Source organism: Ascaphus truei, chromosome 5 (genome assembly GCF_040206685.1).
Source record: "Ascaphus truei isolate aAscTru1 chromosome 5, aAscTru1.hap1, whole genome shotgun sequence".
In the NCBI taxonomy this organism is placed as follows: domain Eukaryota; kingdom Metazoa; phylum Chordata; class Amphibia; order Anura; family Ascaphidae; genus Ascaphus; species Ascaphus truei.
In genome coordinates this window covers 12,847,964-12,873,508 of record NC_134487.1, presented here as the reverse complement: position 1 = coordinate 12,873,508, position 25,545 = coordinate 12,847,964, and the positions used below count along the sequence as shown (strand labels likewise).

The following is a 25,545-nucleotide window of genomic DNA, read 5'->3' as shown; positions in this document are numbered from 1 at the left end:
TTGTGCGATTTCCATACACATTGCACTTGCCTGTGTGCATTCCCCTGACGCAGGCAGGGATACCGGGCAAGGGTTCTGTGTGCATCAAACCATCCATCTTCATTAGCTCTACATAAGGAAAAAGCACAGCAGCTACTGTCTCCTTACTACCTCCAATTATCGTCTCCAGACCCATCTTCAGGCCATGTAAAAAGGGCCATTAGACCAGTGGATTGCCCCCGTGCATGCATTACCAGCAGCCGCACGGTAATGCGGAACAGCCTTGTCATATCATGGACACATTTATTAAGATTGATAACAGGCAGGGCTCAGTGTTAACTTCAATTGTCACGCGGGCTGAAGGAGAAACTGCCTTGTATTGGCTTTTCCTTTGATTTATGAAAAGGTTTGCCGCATGAAAAAGACATCACATCAAATAGACGCAGTCAGTATTAGTCCCATAAAGCAGCGCCGTAAGAATACCAAACAATACCTGTAATTATGTTCATTATGTTTTTGGAAGGTCGCCGTACGTTGTTTGGGCTTCTTTCCCAAGCCCCTGAGAGTGTTTAATGAAGTCAGGCCCATGGCACAATAGACCCTTTTAAATGTCAGTCAACGACGAGGCTTTAAAGGCAGTAAAAATAAAAAAAACGTAAAAAGGGAGCTGGTAAAAATGACTCCCACGTTTAGTTTTTTTGCCATAATATGTTACTTGACGTTCTCTCTCCTTGCGTTTACTACTTCTATCTTACTCATGCTTGCGCAGCGCCATTTTCTTCCTGCGACTCTTCTGTCTGATCGGATGAAGGAGGATTTTAAGATGTAATCTTTTCCTTGTTGTAATAGTTGAGACAATCCATGTGAAAGGCCAGGTTTTTTTTCTTTTCTTATCAGTATTGCCAACCAAGCTCCATGTCATCTCAAGTCACCAGATGTGGTTATCCAAGCCTCCATTATCCCTAGACACAATGGACTTTTCAAAGCAGAACCCAGTGGGTTAGAAAACAGGACTGGCCAGAAGTCTCATGAGGATTTGAAGCCAGGTTAATAATACTGTTGACGTCACATTTAAGTAAAGTTTTGTTTTTTTGCACTGCGTAGCTTATCGTTAACAGCAGTGCTGGCCAAGTCTAGTCTGCAAGGGCCACCAACAGGTCAGGTTTTAAGGATATCCCGTCTGGGAATATTACAGGGCTCGTGCTGGGACATGTGGTGCGGGATCTTTTACCTTCTCCTTCGCCGTATCCTCCTGCAGGGTCCCTCATCATGGCACTGTGATGGTCAATGGCGTCGCCATGACAACAGGACATCATGTGACGTCCTAAACTCATGCAGCGTCACGTTGTCATGGCAACGCAGCGCCACAGGGCGTCCCGTTGTCATAGCAATGTAACATCCCGTTGTCATGGCAACGCGACGCCATGATGAGGGACCCTGCAGGAAGAGATGGCGAAAGAGAAGGTACGAGAGTTACAGAGTCCCCACGATTTCTCCCGGGAAGCAGTTTAATTGTTGTGGGGAAGAGCGTGGGCCTCTGTAACCGTGGGGCTAGGTGCAGTGGCACCGCTAATACCGCCATCAAGCTGGTCCTGTCCCTGCCTCAGCACAGATGGTGCTGTCTTCGTCTGAGCCACCTATGCTGAAGCAGGGATATCCTGAAAACCGGACCTGTTGGTAACCCTTGAGGACTGGAGTTGTCTACCCCTGCTTTATGGTGTACACCTCCAGATACATGAAATTGTAGTTGCAGGGTATATAAAAAAAATGGCTGCCATTTTCTACATACATAGACCATAATGATTTTGCACCCCCTCAAAAAACATGCCTATTCGAAAGGAAAGTGTCAACATTTCTTGTTATTTTGACCAGTTATTTTGTTCTCCACGAATGCATAAAATGTGCAATCCTTGGTAGCTGATGAAAAAGCAACATTTTGTTAAAAAAATGCTCTATTTAGCATTGTGCAGTCCTATCGCTACTGTTCTTAGCGCTGCCACCATTTTTAAAATCCTGTAGTTGAATTCTGGAGATATTGGTTTCCTGGAATTTTCCCGCTGTAGGAGGTTAAAATGGCCCCCGCCAGTCACACTTGTTAAGACAACAGAGGTTGCCATGAAAACGGCTCATGCCAGTAGAATAACTCCACAACAAATAACCTTTATGAAAATATTTAAAGTAATAGCACAACATGAACGATCAGTTTGTGTTATCCATTTTAGTTTTTGGGGGGGAGAATTGATTCTTTAAATAATTGTGTAGGTAAACTTTTATTATCCTCATTTTTTAGAATACTATTAAAACTATTACTGCTGGAGAGGTCTGCGGGGCACCGAGATGCAAAATAGCATTAACTAACTTTATTACTGCATTGTAAAAAACACACACATTGAAACTGGCGTTAAGGATAGTCCCATTTCTGACCTCATCGTTTCAGCATTTTATATAGAGGATGAACCAAGACAGAATGAAAATATCCATTTTGTATTGAACCAGAACTAGTGCAGAGTAGTAGAATAACAAATAAACATAACTGTTACTTGTAGAAACCACAAAATGTTTTTGCACAATTCATCATATCAGTGTGACAAACATGCTTATTAAATCACTCTGGCCTGAGAGATTATAAATGGCAGAAATCAAAATAAAACCTGTTATGACCTAATAATGGAAGTTTTACTTTGGAACACATTTTCTGCATGTTGCCATTTTTGTCCCTTGGCTCTGTCCGTCTGATTGAAAGTACTTAAAGCATTTTCTATGGTATCTCATAAATGTATTGTAGAGGGAGAAAGGGGATGGCCCGGGATTAAAGGGGTTACACCCCATTTGGCCATCCCCTGACCTCACCCGGGAGTCAAAGGGTTAACTGGGCTAAGAACCAGAACAATGATTTAACCCCTGTAATGACATGTACATGTGTATTCCCCTGTTTCCCCTGTTCCATTGTAATGTCTGGTTTAATCAGTGTCTGCATCACACACACACTAGAATCCATCCGGGAGCACAAGGGTTAATAGTCCTTTAATGATTATAGCTCTTTGTATAATTTTCCCGCCTTTTCAGGCACCATTTTGCAGGTCCCCATTGGCCGCCATTAGGGCTCAATGCATTCTAATGGACAATCGTGTTGTTTTAGTCCTGTTTCCTGTAAAGACCAGCAGGTGGCGTCCGAGGGGGAGAGCGGCGGTTTCCCATTGAAAGTCAATGGGCCCATTGACTTCAATGGAGATTCCTCGAGGTAACTTTCAAAGAACAAGTTGGCTGCCGTCCAGACCGCAAACCGCAAAGCGGATACATTTTCAATAGGAGAGCTTTGATCACTTACAAGTCAAGGTCAACGTCAAGTGGCGTGGGAATAAACAGTTTTAGGGCCCCTAGGAATAAAATTCTTTTTGCCCCTAGTTCCTAGGCTTCCCCCCACTCGACCACAACCGGGTCCCCGAATCCTGGACCCCCGATAAGGGTCGAACCAGATGGAGCGGGTCTACTGTATCTGGTGTGGAAACTAGGAAGGAATGTGTGAGCAGAGCGGACTCCGGGATATTGAAGGATTAAGGGCATACTATACTCGCGTATATATTTATTTTTGGAGTCGGTACAAGAGGCGTATACTTGTCGAGAATGCTGCACTTTTCCTTGAAACTGTTAGCCATATTAATGAAGCAGACAACGACTTTGCCCGGCTGCTGTAAAAGCTTAAAAATATTTTATTTCTGGCTTCCTTGGTATTAAGTGTCTGTTTTAGCATTTTGTATTCATTTACAGTATTTTCTCTACAGCCTCTGTTGAAATTCTATTCCATGCATCCACCAGCCCAGCGGTGCGCAAACTGGGGTGCGCGCCCACCTGCGGGGGCGCAAGTCCTTCAGGGGGGGCTCAGGCGGCAATTTTGCCTGGAGCAGAGAGAAAAGCAGTCGGTTGCTGCAATTTCTCTTTCAGCCATTAGGTGGCGCTGTGCTGCACAGCTCATGCAGCACCTTGTTTGCCTTGCTACATGCAGCGTGATATAGTGTGTGTGTGTGTGTGTGTGTGTGTGTGTGTGTGTGTGTGTGTGTGTGTGTGTGTGTGTGAGTGAGTGACATGGGGAGGGGGGAGAAGGGTGAAAATCTGACATATCTATAAAGGTGTGATTCGCGGTTTAGCCTTAGAACATGTCCTGGCTGTGGGGGCACGAGGACAGCGTTCAGAAACATTGCAGCAGATCCTGACAAAACCGCTGCTTTTATGTTGCCGGGCTGATTATTTGAGTCAAACTCTGTTGTCTTCCAACCAATGTGTAAAGGCAATGAGGGATTCTATATGATAGGGTTTCTATGTTTTGTTTAATGTATTCTGCTAACTATTTCATTGAAGCCCAATTATCACAGCAAAGTTACACAAAACAGAAAGAAGGCACACTGCATCCATATTGATCAGCTGGTCTTTGTCAATTCATCAGGTTTCTGTGATCCTTCCTCACCCCCCCCCCCTTCTCCCCCCCCCCCCCCCCCCCCCAAAATGATGCTTCACATGACAGCCCTGGAAATTATCCATGGTAACTGTTTGCAAATAGCTTAAGTGGTTGGTTGGTTTGACAGTGGGCAAGGATGAGTTGTATGCCGGGTCACAGTGTAGAAACCATTAATCCTGAGTTACCTCATTTATTTTACATTTGGCATTGTAATAGAGGAGAAATTAAAGCTGCCTGCCAAAACAGCTTGTAATAATAGGATCATGTTGGAACCGTTCCTCTTGCATTTTCTCCAACCAAATGAAACGAGTACAGTCGGTTGTAAGAACACAAGTAAGAGGAGGCAAACATGCGAGGATTAGGAAGTGGGCTTGCATGGCGTTTTACATAATCAACACAGCACAATTGTTTGCTTTCGTTTCAGCAAAGTTTGCTGGGGAAATGTTGCATGGTTAAATGCGCACTTCCATTTACCATATCGTCCTTGTCCAAGTTACCGTAGTAAAACACTTTATTGGGAATTCCTCTATTAGTTTTCCACCTTGGAAAAATATTTTTAGAGCGCCACTTAAAATTTGCAACTTGTGGTTACATTATCCCTTCCTAAAGTTAACATTTCCCAATGAGACACCCCCTCCCTCACCGCCTCTCCCCCCTCTCCATCCCCCCCAAATGTTTGCGCATAGCAGCTGCCGGCTTAAAGCAGTAATGCTGATGAAGATGTATATTTGTTTTGGAACTGGGGAGGTTCCCGGAGCTACACCACATTATTTTCCTCACTGGGGTGACAGAAGTTATCTGCTTCATGGGCTTCTCCAGGCGATATTAATGGCGGTCCAATATGGAGCCCCTCAACGGAGGGCCCCGCGGTATTCTATTGGCTTGCGAGATTTAAATGGCCGGTTTTGTTTCCCGTAGAGGAACAGACACACTGGAAATTATTTCGGGAACGGGGGGGGGGGGGGGGTTCGCCATAGATTTATATAAAAAATAAATAAAAATACCATGATTGCTTCTTTTAATTATGATGCTAACTTTCTTAGAGAAAATATTACAGGTGCGAAGTGCTTTAACTAAAGTGCATGTTGCCTAATACTGTTATATTTTTATCTTGCAACAACAATGAATGTATAAAAGCATACTGATGTATGGATATATAAAAGCATACTGATGTATGGATATATAAAAGCATACTGATGTATGGCTGTATAAAAGCATTCTGATGTATGGATGTATAAAAGCATACTGGTTCAATGTTCTGGAACCTGCATATTAATGTTTAGACACTGGAAAGCATGAAGACACAAAATACTACAAAGTGATATGCTCTTCATTGTGGATATTCCAGTCGTAAACCTTTGATCTGCTTCTCACTTATGAAAAAGGTCATTTTTCAATAAACTGGTTATTCCACTGTGGAATATAGACTACAGATAACTGGAGATTATTTTTTTCTGCAGAGCAATCCTACATTTATTTAATATCTTCTGTGCTACTGGGGTTTGAAACACATTGAGAAGCTACTAACATTAAAACAGCTTCTCATTACAATAATAAAGATAAAGGGTTGTTCTTGTTTGGTAAATTGATTGCTACAACTCACCAAAAGACTGAAAAAAAACATATTTTGATGGAGTAAGGCAGGGATGCGCAAACCTACCTTCATGCGCCCCCCTTTCTCCTCTCCCCTCTGGCTCGCGCCCCATCCTCCCGCACGACTCCGGCGCCAAATGACACCAGTTGCCATGGAATCGCCCAGCGCCTGACGGGACGGTGATAGAGCTCCCTCCCACCGTGGACAAGGCCTAACATCTACCACAGCCCTTTTGGGACCAGATATGCAACTGGACCAAACTCCGCACTAACACCCTCTAACATCCACACCCCCAAACCTCAATAGGATCAGCTGTGCGACTGAACCACACTCCATCACACAACGAGCAGCCACTTTACGTTTTGTCTCAACATTGCCCCGTATTCCCTCTAGGTTGTAAGTTTTCACAAGCGGCGCCCTCGGTACCTTCTGTATCTGTGCTGGTTTGTCCTTATTTGGTATGTCATTCTGCTTAGGCCGTGCCTATAGTGCCGTCGACGACGGGTGACGTCAGCCGTCGCCACCGGCGAAAGTTGTATTTCGCCGGGCGGCGTCGACGCGTAATTCCGGCAATTTTATTGATTCAAGGGCCGTCACGTGACGCGACAACCCTTGAAAAATCACATTTTGCCGGCTATCAGTTTTTGCGACGGCGACATTACTTTGTCGCCGTCGCGTGCACTGTAAGCGCATATGACGGTGGCAATGCTTTTGTTTTCAGGCGACGTCGTGTCGCCGGCACTATAAGGACGGCCTTATGTAATATACATAACTCTGTACCCCCATGCTACTGCGTTGCAGAATATGCTGGCACTTTACAAATACACGATGATGATGATGATATCGTGTGAGGCATGAAATCACATTTTCTATTTCAGCTTAGCTAATAAAAGGAGCTCTCATATACACTGAGACTTCTCATTGTTTCCTTGAAATGCAGCCATTCTCACATTGAGCAAAAAAAGAAATATTGGAAAGCTTATAATCACAGTAATAAATTCTGCACGATAGCCTGGAATATGTTTCCTGTTATCCTTTCTCAACTGATAAGGAACATTTGTAAGATGCATCATCTTTTCATTAGATGATTCTGCAATCTTGGCATGTTTGTCCGGTTACTAAAGTGGATGAGTCCGCTAGCAAGTAGGAGGGAATTTGTATATTACAGAAATCAATTGCTAACGCTCTATGAAGCGTTTACTAGCAGAGCTTCCAATGGCTTCATGTTTGCATGGAGTGGTGTCTGGCCCTGTGTTTTATGGCTGTATAATGTCTGACAGTAATCTCATTTAGAGTTTTCCCAAAAGTGAAAACTGTGCATTAAGCTAGCATAACAAGTGCCTCGAATCAATACAAGGCCAGCACTTTTCCCTTGCATGCTAATCCAGGAAAATTCTCTGGGTCTGCTCGAGGAGCTGGAGCCATTTATGTCGAGCCCTCATCAATATCACATTGGAGTGCCTAAAGAGATTGGAAATGGATATGGGAGCATATGAAAATACAATGAGCGCTAGTCATAAGCAGACAGGACGTCAAGGGACTGAAATGGGTATTGACTGTGGAATGAGAAAGCTCATTTGATTTATTACATGTCAAGAACGGTGATATGTGTGGGTCTCGGCTAATGTCACCTCTGGCATTCTGTAAACCAATGTGGTCCCACTTGTTCCCTGAAATGCCATCATAACAGTATCTTACCTTGTGGTTCCATGGCAGAAAAAACACCCCCGTTTTGTCGTAACCTTTTTACTCCCAGGCCGTCACCACGAAACTCCAGGGACCTTACACTGACTTTTGGACGCGGTTTACAGCAGTCTGGAAAATGAAATAGTTTAAAAGCAAAACAATCTGCTGTGAAATGGCTTAATATCTCCTTTTTTAGAACGATGTTTATTGTGTTTAAACAATGTGCAAAAAGTAGACTGTTTTCTTGAATTGTAAATGTTCTGTGCATCTTGAAGTTTCTAGAAGTACTGATTGCTGTCATAGAGTTTTCAAAACCAAATGTTGGTAACGCAGGCACAGCGTGATTTAGCGAATCTCACAGGAAGCTGGCATTGGGTCAGCTGCCCAAATCCCATAAATACTACTGTATAACACACTATAAAGAGATAATGGGGAAAGGCAGGGTTACTGACCTGTCTGAGACATGCAAATGTTCCCACAAGTGGTATTTGTATTTACTGGACAATGTAGGATAACGGGTTTTTGTCACACTTTTTTTTTTTAGTGTCTGGTTACATCCACGTACCAGCTATACATGGCAAAGCCAGTATAACCAACCTCACACTGATGAGACCCAATATGTCGAAACCGCTGTCTGTGAATAGGTTTACTGGCCATGCACTTCTTTAACCCAGGCTGTGCTTAAAAAGCTGTGAAATACGGCAGGCATAAGTTGATAGTGTTCCATGTTAAAATGGATGAGAAGAAAAGAGTGACACACTGTGCTCATTTGCATGTAATTTCCCAGAATCCCTGGCTGCAGTGGAAGCACTGTTTGGTAAGCTATAATGGGGAAAGTCAGCGTTGCAGACCTGTCTGAGACATGTGAATGTGCTCTCACGTAGTATTTGTATTTACTGTATAAAAAAACAAATAGTGTAGGGTCACTAGAACCACCTTAACACCTCATTCGCCGGTGAAGACCCCTGCTGTGATGTACCTCATGCCCTATGTAATTTCCCCATCTCCAGTTTAGTGGTCACGTCTGATGAAGAGACCGCTTCTCTCTCTCTAAAGTTTATGCTCAAGAAAACCTTGTACTATTCATATGTTGGTCCAACAAATGGTTTCACAGCCTAAGGAAGTATCTTACTGGGGCCAATACTGCTTCAAGCAATCTTTAATGCAGTTGTATGTATATTTTTATTTATATATAGACAACAATGTACTCAGCGCTTTGGCAAAAATACCATGCAATACGGACAATTATAATACAATCAGGGAAAACATAAAACAATAGCAAAGGAAATGGTTATCCCGGAGAGCTTACAATTAATATTCCAATTATTTTAGCGCCTGAAATGTAGGCTCAGACACTACCTTATTCCTAGATGTTTCATCAAGCTAATACCCTTTCAGTAGAGAAATACTGCCTCTGGTTTTCCCCGAGCGTGCCAACCTCTAAGTTACGAGCATGAACTCTTTTGTCAACCTTTTTCCTGTTCAGCAAGCCCCCACAATACATTGCCCTTGATGGAGTTCAACCATGGATAGATGGAGTCATGGCTAGCGTTTTTGTTGTTGACCGTCTAATTCAGTGCCTTAAGCTCTAGATCAGGGGTGGGCAACTCCAGGTCTCAAGAGCTTCCAACAGTTTTTCAGGATATCCCTGCCTCAGTACAGGTGGCTCATTGAGATACCTGTGCTGAAGTAGGGCTATCCCGAAGACCTGTTGGTGGCCCTTGAGGACTGGAGTTGCCCACCCCTGCTCTAGACCATTTCACTTCCCTCCTACTCCTCAGGTTTCCATATTGATTTGAGGTAACTGGTGCTTCAGTATTAAACATTATTCAACCAGCGAATGTTATTTACAAGCACATTTGATCATTTGTTTACAATGTTCTGCTGTCCATTCCTTTGTCTGCTTGATAGGACTGCAATGCATTGCCTAATGGGTTGACTGAACACATTGATATGCAGATAATGATGCTAAATACAAAATCATGTTTGTTTGTTTTTTAATAGTTCCTGTGGTGTGTATTTTTGTCTGATAAGGAAAATGCTGACAATACAGACCAAGGTTTATTCAAAATGCACTCTCTTCTGTTTCCCCCAGAAGATACGAGGCTCATCCAGTTTGTGCTGATCTGCAGGGTAAAATACTCCAGTGTTATCAGCAGAACCCACAGCAGACTCTAAGCTGTTCTGCATTGGCCAGCCAGTACCTGCAGTGTGTCAACAGTGCCAAACAGGTGAGTGTTGGACTGCATTCTTTATGCTTTGTATCCCGGGGAGGAAAGGACATCACTGCCGCTTGTCTTATGTTTTTAATGAAGGATTGTTGGTCTACTAAATGAGATCTGTCATGTCAATAGAAAAACGCTAGATTTAGAAGTGCCCTGGGTTATTATAATGAAATTGTTTGTTTTCATGCATTTAAAGTACCAGCCGGACCCTTTTCATATTTGCACATAAATAAACAAACCTAATAAATCCCTGTATAGCTAATACAATTATTTGTCATCCAGAGCATCCATTGATTTATAATGGGACATTTGTACAGCACATACTGCATGTTGGCTCTATAGTAGGTTTCTTGCTCAATGTAATGGCTTGCCCTCCTGCTCACAGTACAGCAGACAAGGTACAGTGTTGCCATGTAGAGATGTAGCAGACGCTACCTCTCCGGTTATGCCGATGCATTGCGTTAATACTGGTGTGTTTAACTGTGCTTTTGAAAACACTGGTGATGTTGGCGTTATCTCCTTAACATACGCCCTTTTTTAGCACGTTATTCCAAGCTAAATAGGGTATTGACACCTGCCACATCTGTACCGGTTGCTGTTTATGTTCTATCTGCAACAACAGTTGCCTAATTGATGTGCCCAAAGTGCTAACGAGTTTCTATAAAGCCTGTGATATTCATGAGTCTTTACAGTCAAATTGTACGTTTTTTTTTTTTCTGCAGTATAGACAGTGCTCTGACAGTGGGTACTAAGTGAATACCTAGAAGATAAAGGAAGAGTTTGCATAAGATGTTAGAGATAGCATGGCAGTGAGCACCCTGGGAAATAAAGCACTGTCTCCCTCTTTTAGGGGCATATGCATCGAGAGCCGGTGCAACTAATCGCACCTGTTCTGGCGTTAACTCCCATTGACTTGAATGGGAGTGGACTTGATCATGTGCCCCTTAATCTTGTGTATATATATATAGCTCAAACCCATTATAACGCGATACAAGCATAGCTCCCAATTTTTTTTATTTATGAATACTTTACACCACGATTATTGGTATCTTAAATAGTTTATTGTACAATGCATACAATTGTACATTTTTTCTAACGCGATCCGCTTATAACGCCATGTGATTCTTTGGACCCCAAGCACAGCGTTATAAGGGGGTTGACCTGTATATTCTTATAGCACCAGCCTTGTACGCAGTGCATTACAATTCAGTTTGAGTACAGGAAGCCTAATAATATAGATGGGATAAGTGCATCAAGACATAAATGTAACGTTATGAGAGCTTCCAATCTAATCCTGCTTAAAAGGTCGTCGTCTTAAAAATGGGATATTAAAGGTGGTGACCCACTTACTGTGTTACCCCTCAAAAGATTGGCTTCAATTGCTTTTGTTTCCATTTCATCCAGATTACAAAATGTGTGCATGATGTTAGTGCTTGTCTTATGTTTTTAATGAAGGATTACTTTCAAAGGTGTTAAACATCTCTTTGAATGTTGATTTCCGATGCAGGTTCTTTAGAACAAGGGAGACCTGTAACCCTGAAACAAGGGAGTTTGAGAATACCATACAGTAAATCCCCTCTTGAGAAGTAAAGCGTGTTGAGATGAACCAATCAAAGTTCTTTCTCACTGTTCCCAAAGCCACCCACTTAACACCTTATTGCCCTGTCGGTATAACGTGCACTTCAGGGATTAACCCTTTTTGGTGCCCAAGACGTAGCCAGTATGTCATGGGGTCGGGCACTCCAAGGGCCCCCTGACGGTGTGGAACCATCATGTTTTGTTTTTTTTAAATAAATATATATATTTCTTGTCAAGTAATTGAACCAATATCATAATCTAATAGTTACGAGCCAATATCTGTGGCATGCTTCATCAATAAGGGGATAATCAATGTATAAAGCGTGCAAAGTTCTACTAAGCTGCTACATTGAAATATTACATCTTCCTATTACCACTGTCCAAACAGCGGCAGAGGGGAGCACGTGATTCGTAAAATCAGACCTCTAAAGTCATTGGGTAAATGCCTTTTCCAAATGCACAAGTGACTTTATTACAGTGCTAATAAATACAATTGTACCATCATATAAAGAATTGCAAAGACGTACGGGAGCTTCAGGTCATTAGATACATTGTTTCAAATGGCCTTGGTACAATACAGGTATAGTGAATGGTCATTAAAAAATACCGACATAGTGCACAATGCAGCATGTAACGCTTGCGATTCCGTCAGTGTCGGCTCTGTGTCCTTCTCTTGGTAGTTCGCTTGTATCCTCCGTGCTGTTTCCTTTCCAGGTAATCTACAAATAAGTAAATGCAGATACGGGTTCCTTCTCTTTTTAATGTATAACAATTTGAACATTCCCGATAAACAGTAGTAGAAGTAAAGTCCAGAAAATGGTGCTCAGCTGAAAAACCCTCCCAGGCACAATAATGCAGTGTAATGATTGCAGGCTGGGTGGCTTTGAATTGGGTTTAAACAGGCATTTGAAACGGTCATATGTGACACCAATGTAATAGAGTTCATAGCTAGTGAGACATACCGCAGTACTCACAATGATTGCAATAATCACTATAACAAGGTATATCCACGGCAGTATGCAAGGACTAAATAACAAGTTTCTTGATCTTCCTTTGTTTATGCCGTCCGTCCTTCATGAGTCCCAGCCAGTCCCAGCAGTGCAATCCGCAGCGATGAATCCAGAGGGTAAGGTGGGGAAACGCAGCACTAACCGAAGCAAAATATCACGAGGTGGCCCCGTTAAAAAAGATATTTATTGAAGTCTCATAGACTCCCGGAACAAACAAATGCTCACACCTACGCGTTTCGCGCTGCAAGCGCGCTTTATCACCTTGCTAAAGTGCACTTGCAGCGCGAAACGTGTAGGTGTGCGCATTTGTTTGTTCCGTGAGTCTGAGACTTCAATAAATATCTTTTTTACGGGCCACCTTGTGATCTTTGCTTCGGTTAGTGCTGCGTTTTTCACCCTTACCCTCCAATAAAGAGTAGAGCAGGGGCGGCCAACTCCAGTCCTCAAGGGCCACCAACAGGTCAGGTTTTAAGGATATCCTTGCTACAGCACAGGTTGCTCAGTCAACGACTGAGCCACTGATTTAGCCACCTGTGCTGAAGCAGGGATATTCTTAAAACCTGAACTGTTGGTGACCCTTGAGGGCTGAAATTGGCCACCCGTAGAGTAGTTATATTTTGTTTAACAAGGGGAAACTATAAGTACAATAAGTCCTCCCTGTCCTCTTCCGTCTGCTGTATGTTATCTGTGATCCTTGCTTCCTGGTTGTACAGTAAGTCCTCCCTGTCCTCTCCTCCGTCTGCTGTATGTTATCTGTGATCCTTGCTTCCTGGTTGTACAGTAAGTCCTCCCTGTCCTCCCCCGTATGCTGTATGTTATCTGTGATCCTTGCTTCCTGGTTGTACAGTAAGTCCTCCCTGTCCTCCCCCGTCTGCTGTATGTTATCTGTGATCCTTGCTTCCTAGTTGTACAGTAAGTCCTCCCTGTCCTCCCCCGTCTGCTGTATGTTATCTGTGATCCTTGCTTCCTGATTGTACAGTAAGTCCTCCCTGTCCTCCCCTGTATGCTGTATGTTATCTGTAATCCTTGCTTCCTGGTTGTACACACTGGGAGAAGGGGCAACTTAAGTGGTGAAGGTAAGTACCTCTCGGAGCATGATGATGGTTTCTACCCTCTGGGATGAATAATAAGCTCCTGAAAGCCAGTTGCTCTGTAGCGTCTGTCAGATCCCCATCTTCAGTCTGCTTAACCCCTTTGCTGCCAGAGGTGTCTACAATGCATGGCAGTACATTTCCGATTCCTTTGTCAGCATAAGAGTCAAGGGACCTACAATCGCTTACGTTCTCCTGAGTCTCTGTAATCCATTGCTGGCTCCTCTGGGAGATAGGGGGTTAAAGAACCGCCAGTCACTTGTCAGTCGTTCTGTTGAAACTAGGAATAGCAATACATTCCAGGAGAAGGGCTTTATAATGTATTGTAGTTACCTGTTGTTAGAGGGTTAGGGAATCCCTGAGAATCCCAGTGATGCTATGCAGTGTGATCTGGTAGTGAGGTTGAAAGGAAGAATCCCCGTATTTCATGATAGACCTAAATCAATTGCATTCTACCTACAGTATAACCTTTCATACAGCGTCTTGCATTAAAGATTACATTAACATTCAAGGGCAGCCACTTGCAGTATAGAGAAGGGGATGGCTTGTTTAAGGCTGTGGACTTGTGAACTTCCCCTGGTAGAGGATGATAGCGTGTCAGCTCTTAGAGTAGAGAAAAAAAAGAATAGAAAATATCTCTATCTTTAGTGACCAACTGGTGTTTAAAAAGAGTGCAAGCTTTCAGGTCTATTCAGGTGCGTTCTTCAGCTTGTGCCAGGCATGTACAACTAGCTACAGAAAAGCACAAAAGAACTCCATTGAATGTACAATACACAAAGCATTTTATACCGGTTTATTAATCAAACTGAAATAAGCTAAGAATGCTGCAGGATTTAAGTTGCACGTTATTCAGTAGAAGATTCACAGTGACAGAGCTATCCTTATTTCTCTATAATGGAAAATTGCTGAAGGATTTAACGCAGAAGTACAGTATGTGATTAGAAGGAAAAATCTCAACGTCAAATGTAGTTTCTAAAAATTAAAATAGATTTTGTTTTACCATTTCTGGAAATCTGAAAAATGCCAGCAACAGTAAAAAAAGAAAGCTAGGAGAGAGGGGTTAGAACAAGAGGATATTCAGAGACAGAAGTGCTAGGGCAAGAGGCCCTGCTCTGAAACTGGGGGGTGGCAGGCTCAGGGAACGTGCGAGGAACTAATAAAGTGAAAGGGTGGTGGATTTGTGGAATCGCCTCCGGACAGAGGTGGCAAGTGCTAATACGTAAGTGAATTTAAAAATGCTTAGGGTAGACGTAAGGCTAAATCCTAAATCCTAAATATAAAAGAAATCCATGGCTTATCTAGGGGTCGCCATCACAAAATCCTTCTCGTCCCTCTATAAAACCAATTATGCCCAGCTCATTAAAACACTAAATAAGGACTTCGAGTAGGTAGAACATCTCCTGGTTTGGGAAGAATAATAGCCATCAAAATGAATCTGTTACAAAGAATTGTATATCTATTCAGATATCAGTCCCGATGATGCTCCCCCTCCCCCTCCTCTCCACCCTCCCCCCTCCCTGGGTAACCCAAGAAACCTCCAGCCCTCTATCTCAAGTTGTTATATGGGGTCAGAGGCACCCAAGGGTGAAGCTGTCAATACTTCAACACCCCATTAACATGGGAGGTCTAATGTTGCCTAATCTGTTCACATACTATGTTTCTTCCCAACTCTCAATTATTGGTGTGGAATTCCAATAGAAACACCATCATCCTTTATTTTTAAAGTAAATACAGGCCTCCACTTAAGGGGGCATCACAATACGTTACAGTCCACTTGAGAACAACTACAAATTAAATACAATTATTTTGTTACACAGGAAAAGCCAAAGTTATAATAATAAATGGTTGCATTAAATGAACAAAGGTTATACACATTCAGTTTTACAGATATTTAATGGACAAAGATATGATTATGGGCAAAAGTAACATTTACAGACCGGATTAAAATTGTGTTAGAAGAGGTAGGATAAGACCTTCAATGTGTTAGAAGAGGCCCTGCCTCAAGGAGCTTACAATCTATAGGTACATTAAGTAGATATTGGGTACAGGGGATGAGGGGGGTTGGTGAGTTTAACAAGCAATAGAGCAGCTGTAACAATACCGAACAGCAGCAAACGGTGACTGCCTTTGACTGGCCTTTGGGGGACTCAGATGCAGACTGAAGGGGTTCTGAATTAATTCAGCTGGGCTTTGAAATTCCTTTCCCCAGTCATAAACACTGCAGGGGGTGGGGTTGAAACACATTGCAGCAAGAAATCACAGGTTTTAACCCTTAGCATGCTGGTTCTGTGGAGAGGGGAGCAGTTCTTGGGGAATCCTTTCAAACGTCTGCCTATGGAGCGATGCAGATGTAGACTGAAGGGGTTCTGAATGAATTGAGCTCGAGATTGAACACTTGAAATGCCAGCCAGCTGAGATTGACCCACAATTATGGCTCCATAAGGCCGACAGACCTCCCGGTGCTCCCTCTCAACCTGTGACCAGCTTAAATTTAAATACAAGCTGACCACCCCCAGCTCCGACATGGCACCTCTGTTTCGCAAACCAATATATGAACCAGGCATGCTGGGTGGGGTATTTGAGGCCTGGATGGCCGCGGGCTTTACCAGGGTTAGGAATCTACTTTTATAGAGACTGTATTCTCACGTTCACCAAACTCGGAGAAATCTCAATCACTGTACCTCGCAGTGAAGTTTTTTGTTATCTACAAATAAAACACTTAATTTTGACAATTATGTCAAAGGAGGTTCTCCCCACTTCCACCTATTTTGAGTCCCTTTCTAACACCCAATATCTGGATAAAGGGCTCATTTCTGTATTATATTGCATTGTGCTTTCCCCAGATAGTGAAACTAAATGTTCTCTTGTGTTTAAGAGGAACTGGGTGAGATCCAGGAGTTAGAGGACTGAAATGACATATGTGAGGCAGCTTCCAAGAGCTCCATATGCACCCTAATAAAGGAAGATGCATATACACTCCTGGACTGGTGGTATTGGACGCTGGCCTGTTTGCATAAGTTTGATCAGTCCTCTTCTCCCTTATGTTTTAGATCATAAAAACTGGTCCTTCTCCCACATCTAGTACTTCTGTCCCCTCATAAACTTTTTATGGTCCCTATTATTCTCCATGATTAGCTAGGTCCTGGACTCATCTCTAATGCCAGGTCCCTGGTTGGCCCCGTTATATAAACTGCCCAAAGAATTATCTCGGGTACTAGTGTGCTGATGCCTGTTGGGTTTATACGAGTACAAGTTCCTTTTGGTGTATTGGTGATCCAGATAAGTTCCTCCTTGTCATAGCCCCATCATATGTATGTAGTTTTTCCCCTATTATGGAAGTCTAATGCCCTCCCTTATTTTTTATGTTGTACCCCATCTTAAAAATGCACAAAATAAACAGTTGGAAAATAGATAAGAAATCCATGGATCAAATCAGGTCTGAGATTGTACAGCAGATAGGAAAATGGGAAGACTAGGCGGAAACAAGTGGTTCTGATCCGCCATCAAATTCTATGTAACTTGCTCCATTTGTTTTATAATATATTACCATTACCTCTATTTGAATGGTTCTCAAACCCTGTGATAGTAATCATCTTAAAGGGAACCTACATACATACACTGAGCTCGGTTTATCAATATATTTACAGGTAGAGCATATATTTATCTAGGTTAGAGGCACTTGGTTGCCCATAGTAACAGAGTCCTACAGTAGCCTTTGATTTGTTAATGGATCACTCAGAGCCGGTTACCACCTTCACCAATATGTGATTATCATTATTATTTATCTGTGAATTGCCAACATATTCCGCAGCGAGGATCATCGTGGAAACAGAACCGTGTTCCAGCATTCCTGAAAACTCCAAATATTTTATTTGATCATCCATATAAACAAGCAAAATGGTAAAAGTGCATTTACATACAGTATTACCACCACAAAGGCAGGGATGGGGGTGGGGGAAATTCACTCTAATTTACCTGACGTTCGTCAAATTACACTGAAATAATTAAGACTTTGCCTTCTTGTAATATATTTTTCAGGACCCAGATGGTTAGTTTAACCCCTTGAGGTTCACTCCCTTGCTCTGCAATGTGTTGTAGGCCCCTGTGGCAGTGAAGGGGTGAACATCACGAGTTGCTGAATGCAATAGAGATGAATTGATGAAGTCTGACCCTGACGGCAAAAAGCTCTACTTCCCTTAATATACCAACTTTATTGCAATGTTGGAAAGTTTCACAAAGAACAGTGTTTGCTGGAAGGGAGAGGGTAATAAATTGGATCCAGAGATTGGGGAACTGTATTCAGCCAATCGGATTCTCTGGCGAGATCAATGTGTACGCGCCCTCATCCTGAGCACATTCTTCTGCGTTTCTGAAATTGAATTTATTGACCATTCTCTCTCCCTCCCCCCTCCCCATACCTCCCTTTCACCCGTATCTACTTTTTTTAATCTCTTCCTGCCTTCTCGCTCAGATGGTATCTCTGGTTTTTAATCTTCACTCTCCCCTCCGCAGAGAAGTGCAGGGGAACGGCTTTCCAGGCATGCGACTAACATCTTAAATGCGTGTGATTCTGAATCATCTGCGCTGCTAAAGCTTTGATGGGTGATCAGTATCAGAAGTGGCAACGTAAGATCTTCCAGGGGTGCTCAACTCGAGTCATCAAACACCATCCTTCCCTCCCCCCCCCCCCCCCCAACAGGTTAGGTTTGTTTCTAGGATATCCCTGCTTCAGCACAGGTGGCTAAATCAGTCCCTGCATCAGCACAGGTGGCTAAATCAGTCCCTGCATCAACACAGGTGGCTCAATCAGTCCCTGCTTCAGCACAGGTGGCTCAATCAGTGGCTCAGTCACAGACGACACCAGGTCCTCCAGGAGTGCTCAACTCCAGTCAAGTTCCCCCCCTCCACCCCCCAAAAAGAAAAAATCGGTAAGGTTTTAAGGATATCTCTGCTTCAGCACAGGTGGCTCGAACAGTGGCTCAGTCATTGGCTGGCCAACTCCAGTCCTCAAGGGCTCCGAACAGGTCCGGTTTTTAGGATACCCCTGCTTCAGCGCAGGTGGCTCAATCAGAGGCTCAGTCTTCGACTTCAATTGAGCAGCTGATTGAGCCACCTGTGCTGAAGCTGGGATATCCTGAAAACCTGACCTGTTTGGGGGGGCTTGAGGACTGGAGTTGAGCTCTCATAACCTATCCAACTGCTGCCAATTATGTTCATAATAATCCGTTTGGGACTCTTCCAGTATAGTTAGGTTTCGTTGCTCCTGGTTCTAATGCAGTATATATCGTTATTGCCGTCCCACTTATCACATTCAGAGTGTATATATACATTCATTTAGCAAATTGCTTTTGTGTTTCCTTTTTCATTCTGATCACGTTACTTCAAATTGCATAGTAATGGTCTAAATTTGAAAAATACAGGGCTACTAAATTGGTTTACTGTATGTTAAGATGTGATAATACTACAGTATTATAGTACAATATATTATGTTCTATAATACTACTATGCTGCTTTATAATTCAGCCCTGATCAGCACAGTTGTGGAATCAATACAGCATTAGCTCTTCAGATACGAGCCTTTAACAAGTACTCAAAGCAGTGTTTGTTTCAGACGCTTTTAGCACGATGACAAATAGCGCAACTTGTACAGCCTAGCATCTGTTGCAGAATTCAAGGTATACCTTTGAATGGATACGTCCAGTAAATAGAGAGTGCAGAAATAAGTATGCAGAAAATTCTATATAGAACAGACGCACGTAAAAACGTACATATATAAACAGTAACTGTGACACCACAGCAGTTCTCCTAATAGAGGTATTGGCAGTAACCCGGAAGTGCTCATTACAATGACGCGCACACAAACTCGTGGCTGCGTCTATCCGGGATGCACTTCCGGGTTGAGGTGTTACGTTGTGTCTAGTTTACGCGTTTCACGTCACTACACTTCAGGGAATCAGCTGATCAAAGAAGCATGGACTGCTATATATACCTCGCCCCTCGTATAGTAATTAACCATAACACTTTTTTCAAGAGGCACCACAATATTAGCAATTTATTCTCATCGCACAAAGAATTAAGAAAAATATAAAACCATGCAAAAATATAAATGTATACAGTATACTTAACATAAGAGGTAACCTACCTGAATAATATAAAGCTCTACATACTTGAATTTACATGATATATTAAAAATGGTTATATTTAAATATGTATTAATATATAATAAACTCCTGATTAAAGCTATACATAGAATTCATAAATAATAAATTTCACATTTGGAATTTAATGTTGCATAAATACAATTATAATATACAGTACCAAAAGTCAAGATACCATATAGAATATAAGTAAAAAGCAATAAATATATAATCTAAAAACATTTCAGATTACATTTTAAAAAGGAGGTAATTCCACCATTTTATTTAAACCTGTGGGCAACTTGGTTTGAAGAGTAAAAATCCCAAATTGTTCCCTTTGCTGCAAACAAAAACCTCATCTGCTTTCTCTGACCCTGTTATAAACCTCTAAAACAAAGACCTTGAAGATTTAGCTTGGAAGTATCTAAAATGATTGTCTCTTCTACCACATGCCCCCTTAATCCCATCCCCTCATACCTTATCAGAACTCTTGCTCCTCTTTTAGTTCCCATTCTCACCCACATCACCTCCTCCCTGTCCTTTGCCACTTTCCCCTCCTTTAAGCATGCCGTGGTCACACCTATTCTCAAACAACCTAGGCCCTGTGTGCCCGACTAAGGCCGCGTCCATGTTTAGTGCTTGCGGGCGGAGGCGCGCTTCCGCTCGGCACTGAGCCCCTACAGCCGCAATGAGAGCGGCTTTAGTAGGGCTCGCCTACGCTTCCGCATGCTTGCGGAAGCGTAGGTCTTAGGAAAATGTAAAAATGTTCCCGCTTGCCGAAGCGCAGGGCCGGTCACGTGAGCGGTTCGCCCAATGAGGGCGAACCAGCTCCGTGACGTCACTGGCCCGCCCGCCGACACGCCCACGGACGGCGCGCTGTCTAAGGCCAGGGAAAGCACCCGCTTTCCCTCAGCGCGCCTCCGCACGCCAGCAAGAACCATGGACGAAGCCTAACTTTGCCTCCAAACTACTAGAACGTCCTGTGTTCTCCCATATGATCAATTGTCTTCATTCCCTTGCCCTCCTGGACCCTTTATAGTCTGGTTTACGTACAGCTCACCCAACGGACGGACCCTGCGCACACTAAAATAGCCAATGATTTACATGAAGCAAAATCCTATGGTTATTTCCCCTACGTATCATACTCTATTTCTCTGCGGCCTTCGATACTGTTGATCAAACTCTTCTTCATATTCTAAATTCTTTTGGTATCCACAACCAAGCTCTGGTGACCTCATCAACTCTTTTGGCTTTCACAAAAGAGGTGACGGGGCTCCCTTAAAGGAGCAATCTAAGCAATGTACTATATGTGTGTTTATAAAGAAATCAGTTCTGTAGTATTAGATAATACTTAGTACCTTTTTTTTTTAATTTGACTCTTAATGCCATTTTTAATTAGTTTTATTATACTGATAATCCTTTGATCTCTATAGAAGGTTTTAAAACTGTATATTATATTCTTATATTACTACAGTAACATTGCCTATTGTTACAATTTGTAGCTGAAACTGCTGGGAATATTGGCAACAAATTCTCACAAACATGAAAGTGTTGCACAGATCTTGCTCTGCTGGGCAGGTGGGCTAAAACCTGCTATAGAAATCGAAGGATGCTTAAAAATGGCAATAAGAATTTAATTGAAAAAGAAAATGTAGTATTATCTAATACTATAACATCGGGGGGGGGGGGGTTTAACGTACATGTAGAATATTGCATGGATTGCTCCTTTAAATTAAGCATCTCAATAACCTAGAGTGGACTCATTTCTATTGTCCCACACACACAGTCACTCCTACTAACCAAGCACTGCCATCTACTGCACTTATTCCCTCACCAGCTGCCTCTGTAAGTCTCCCACCATACCACTTAGATTGTAAGCTCTCCTGGTCAGGGATTTCCTTTCCTATTATCTCATTTTGTTTGTTGCACTTACTGTATTATAACTCCCTGTACTGTAATTGTCTCTTTTGTAAAGTGCTGAGTACACGATGGGCCCTATATAAATAAAAATATGCCTACATACTCAGAGAGATTGTGACTTGCCCAAGGTCACAAGGAGCTGACGCTAGGGTCAAAAACCAGGCTCCCCTCCTTCAGTCAGTGTCATTGTTCTCAGAGCCCCTGCCTTTAGGCGATCGGCCCCTCCTTCTGTCAGTGTCATTGTTCTCAGAGCCCCTGCCTTTAGGCGACCGGCTCCTCCTTCAGTCAGTGTCATTGTTCTCAGAGCCCCTGCCTTTAGGCGATCGGCCCCTCCTTCAGTCAGTGTCATTGTTCTCAGAGTCCCTGCCTTAGGGCGATCGGCCCCTCCTTCAGTCAGTGTCATTGTTCTCAGAGTCCCTGCCTTTAGGCGATCGGCCCCTCCTTCAGTCAGTATCCATGTCATTGTTCTCAGAGTCCCTGCCTTTAGGCGACCGGCTCCTCCTTCAGTCAGTGTCATTGTTCTCAGAGCCCCTGCCTTTAGGCGATCGGCCCCTCCTTCAGTCAGTGTCCGTGTCATTGTTCTCAGAGTCCCTGCCTTTAGGAGATCGGCCCCTCCTTCAGTCAGTGTCATTGTTCTCAGAGCCCCTGCCTTTAGGAGATCGGCCCCTCCTTCAGTCAGTGTCCGTGTCATTGTTCTCAGAGCCCCTGCCTTTAGGAGATCGGCTCCTCCTTCAGTCAGTGTCATTGTTCTCAGAGCCCCTGCCTTTAGGAGATCGGCCCCTCTTTCAGTCAGTGTCATTGTTCTCAGAGCCCCTGCCTTTAGGCGATCGGCCCCTCCTTCAGTCCGTGTCATTGTTCTCAGAGCCCCTGCCTTTAGGCGATCGGCTCCTCCTTCAGTCAGTGTCATTGTTCTCAGAGTCCCTGCCTTTAGGCGATCGGCCCCTCCTTCAGCCTATAAAAACAATTATAGGCAACTGTTGAAAGTTTAGAAGAATCCCAAAAGCTAGTGTACAGGGACATTTATCTGTAATATGTACACTGGCTTTATTAAAGAAACATCTTGGACAAATGAAACATTGAGTTATTAAGTCACATATAGACGTCGGTATGTATAAACTTTACAGTATGTTAAGATTTTAAATGTTTTTTTTTTTTTTACTGGCTTCTAGAAAGTTGGCTACTAAGCCAAGTGGGCAATAAACTGTAACTACAACCTATATGTTTAATGAATAGCACCTTTATGGAATGATAGTTCGCGTATAAATGATTCCTTCTGACTATGGTATCCTGCCTTAGAGAGTGTCCATGCCACACGGTTAGACCTCTTGTATGTATCTTTGTATTTATGTACTGTAGCTTCAACCATGTACTTAACGCTTTGCAGTGTAAACATTACAAAATGAGCAGTAAAGGGACACGTGTACTAAACATAGATATAAACATTAGGAATAAAGAACCCCTGCCCCAGAGAACTTACCCTCTGCGTGGTGCGTGGTGCGTGGTGCGTAATGTATGGAGCGTTACAGAAACACTAGGATAATGTGAATTTGTTTGTAATGCTCGGACAGGAAAGCAAGTAAAGTACATTTGTAAAGAGCTGTTGTTATAAAGCAACTGAAATGTTTCATGGAGACGGTGTTGAGTAGGGATCGGTAGGGAAGGCGTTCTTAATCGCCAAGTTTGCCAATCACAGAACTAAATGCGTTTGTATTTGACTTATTTTCTTTTTCTCTTTTAATCAGAGCCTGCTTGGAAGAGGTGGGTAACGCCTCCATCCCCTCGAGGCCCAGCCACACTGCGATTTTTGACAAAGGAGCGTCTGCGCACGTTTTAACGGGAGGCCACAAAAAGATGCTGAAAGGAATGGGAGAAAGAGAAAAGCACCGTTAATCTGCACCAGAGGTAGTCAACCCCAGTCCTCAAGAACTACCAACATGTCAGGATATCCCGGCTTCAGCACAGGTGGCTCAATCGGTAGCTCACTACCCCTGATCTACACCGTTGTTGGCACTGCATGGTCTTCTGACTGTTGGATGGTTTTATTTCCATACTTTAAATTATCATGTTTGTTTTGGTCTAATTCAAATGTAACCGTTAGCCTCTTTGTTAAAATTATGTGGTTGATGCTTTTATTTAAGAACAGCTTGAAATTGCAGCTTTGTTATCTCGTATTGTACTAGACTGTTGCATATCGACACCTGTGCCCTAATTGTGGGATTTACACCTGGATTCCAAAGATGAAAAATAAATATATTTTCTAAAGGTGATTTCCGGCTCAGACTGTACCTTCTTTGCTACTTATAATAACCATGACAGGCTTTCTTTTATTTCCTGCAAAGCACCAAAAGGCATTTCCTATTAACCCAGAATGCTATTAGGACATTTCATTTTTTGTTTCAATTATTTTTCTATCTGGATTTTGGGTAAATAAACTGTAGTACTTCATGTTGATCTGCTGCAGTCTGTTTCCCCCCTCCCCGCCCCCTGTTTGTTGTGTTTTGTTTTGACTGGGATAGTCCTTCCTAATTAGAGACACCTATGGTGACATCTTTTTATCACCATTCATTAGTTAGGAAGTGTGTCTTATTAATATCTGGATTTCCTGTGACCTTGATAAGGGCGTCTGATTATGAATGTTACTGTATTTAGAGAAGTCAGGAATTATATTATCGTTAGAGGACTTTATATTTGTTGGTGTCCTATCATCTTTACAACTGGAAAGGACCATTTTAACCATCTGTCATATTAAATACAAATTCTAGTCCATATGAATACATAGGTTTTTGGAGCAAGCGGTGATATCGGGCTCCCGTCCTATAATGGGATCATATCCACAAGCAACACCTAAAATCCACTAAGGTGACATATTATACTGATACTTGGTGACCAAGTATATAAAAGGAGCTTCCCTCAATGAGCTTTCTGAATGGAAATGTTTTTACATTTTGCTAAACTCAACCAACATGGAAAGCTGAATACCAAAAGCTACTGTGGTGGCTTAAAGCAGGGGTGCTTACCTCCTGTCCTCCAGCTGTCCCAATAGCTGAGGTTTTCAGGAAATCCCTGCTTCAGCACAGGTGGCTCAATCTGAGCTTCTCATTGAGCCACCTGTGCTGAAGCTGGGATATCTAGAAAACCTGACCTGTTGGACTGGAGTTGGAGCACCTCTGGCTTAAAAGATGTCGGACTGATCAAGATGAAGCTGTTACGACAGTAAGGTTTGTTCAGCAAACATCCCATATTGATGACGTGTGGACAGAAGTGTGTTTACAGGTTGGAGCCAGTAGTGTTTTTATCCATCATATTTCAAGAGTTGTTTTTTTCCCCATTAATTTTAAGAAATTGAGATGCACATTTTTAAAGCCTGTGCTTTAAACTCTGGCAGATACTGGGCGGGCGTCACAAAGCCACAATACGAGTCATCGTGTCTCATCTGGCCGTCATTTCCATTGACTTGAAAGTCAGATCACGTGCGATTTCCCGCATCTTGGCTTAAGTCCTCCCGGCCAGTGTCATTTAATCAAAATCAACACAATCTTAAGTGGAGGAATTTAACCTATAGGCTTATTATACAAGACCAGAGACCAACTTTGCCACTCATCCGCCTAAATACATGTCCTTATACGAAGATGTTGTCAGATGGACACAGCACATGGAGCTGTACTGCTTCGAGTTTAGCATATTTACAGACTGCTGCAGTTCCACTTGCATCCAGCAATATACAGTAGGAAAATAAGAATGATGGTGTAAAATTGTATTTTTAATAATGGCGATAAGGTCACAAAGAACTGATACTGGATTTCATGTTTGGATCTTTGTTGTAAACAGGATTACCCAACTAAAAATTCACTTTATTGGGCCAGGGTCTGAGC

At 42.8% G+C, this 25,545-nt stretch overlaps 1 protein-coding gene across 2 annotated transcripts in view; it reads left to right on the top strand.

Moving 5' to 3' along the window:
- The window catches only part of CHCHD3 (coiled-coil-helix-coiled-coil-helix domain containing 3), a 272,832-nt gene extending 248,892 nt beyond the window's left edge, over positions 1 to 23,940 (top strand). For both annotated transcript variants that reach the window (XM_075599346.1, XM_075599347.1), the window contains 2 exons: positions 9,808 to 9,943; positions 23,416 to 23,940. In XM_075599346.1, the coding sequence (XP_075455461.1) occupies positions 9,808 to 9,943; positions 23,416 to 23,439 (160 nt within the window). In that variant the 3' untranslated portion in view covers positions 23,440 to 23,940. The remainder of the gene's footprint in view (positions 1 to 9,807; positions 9,944 to 23,415) is intronic.
- Positions 23,941 to 25,545: the final 1,605 nt, after the last annotated feature.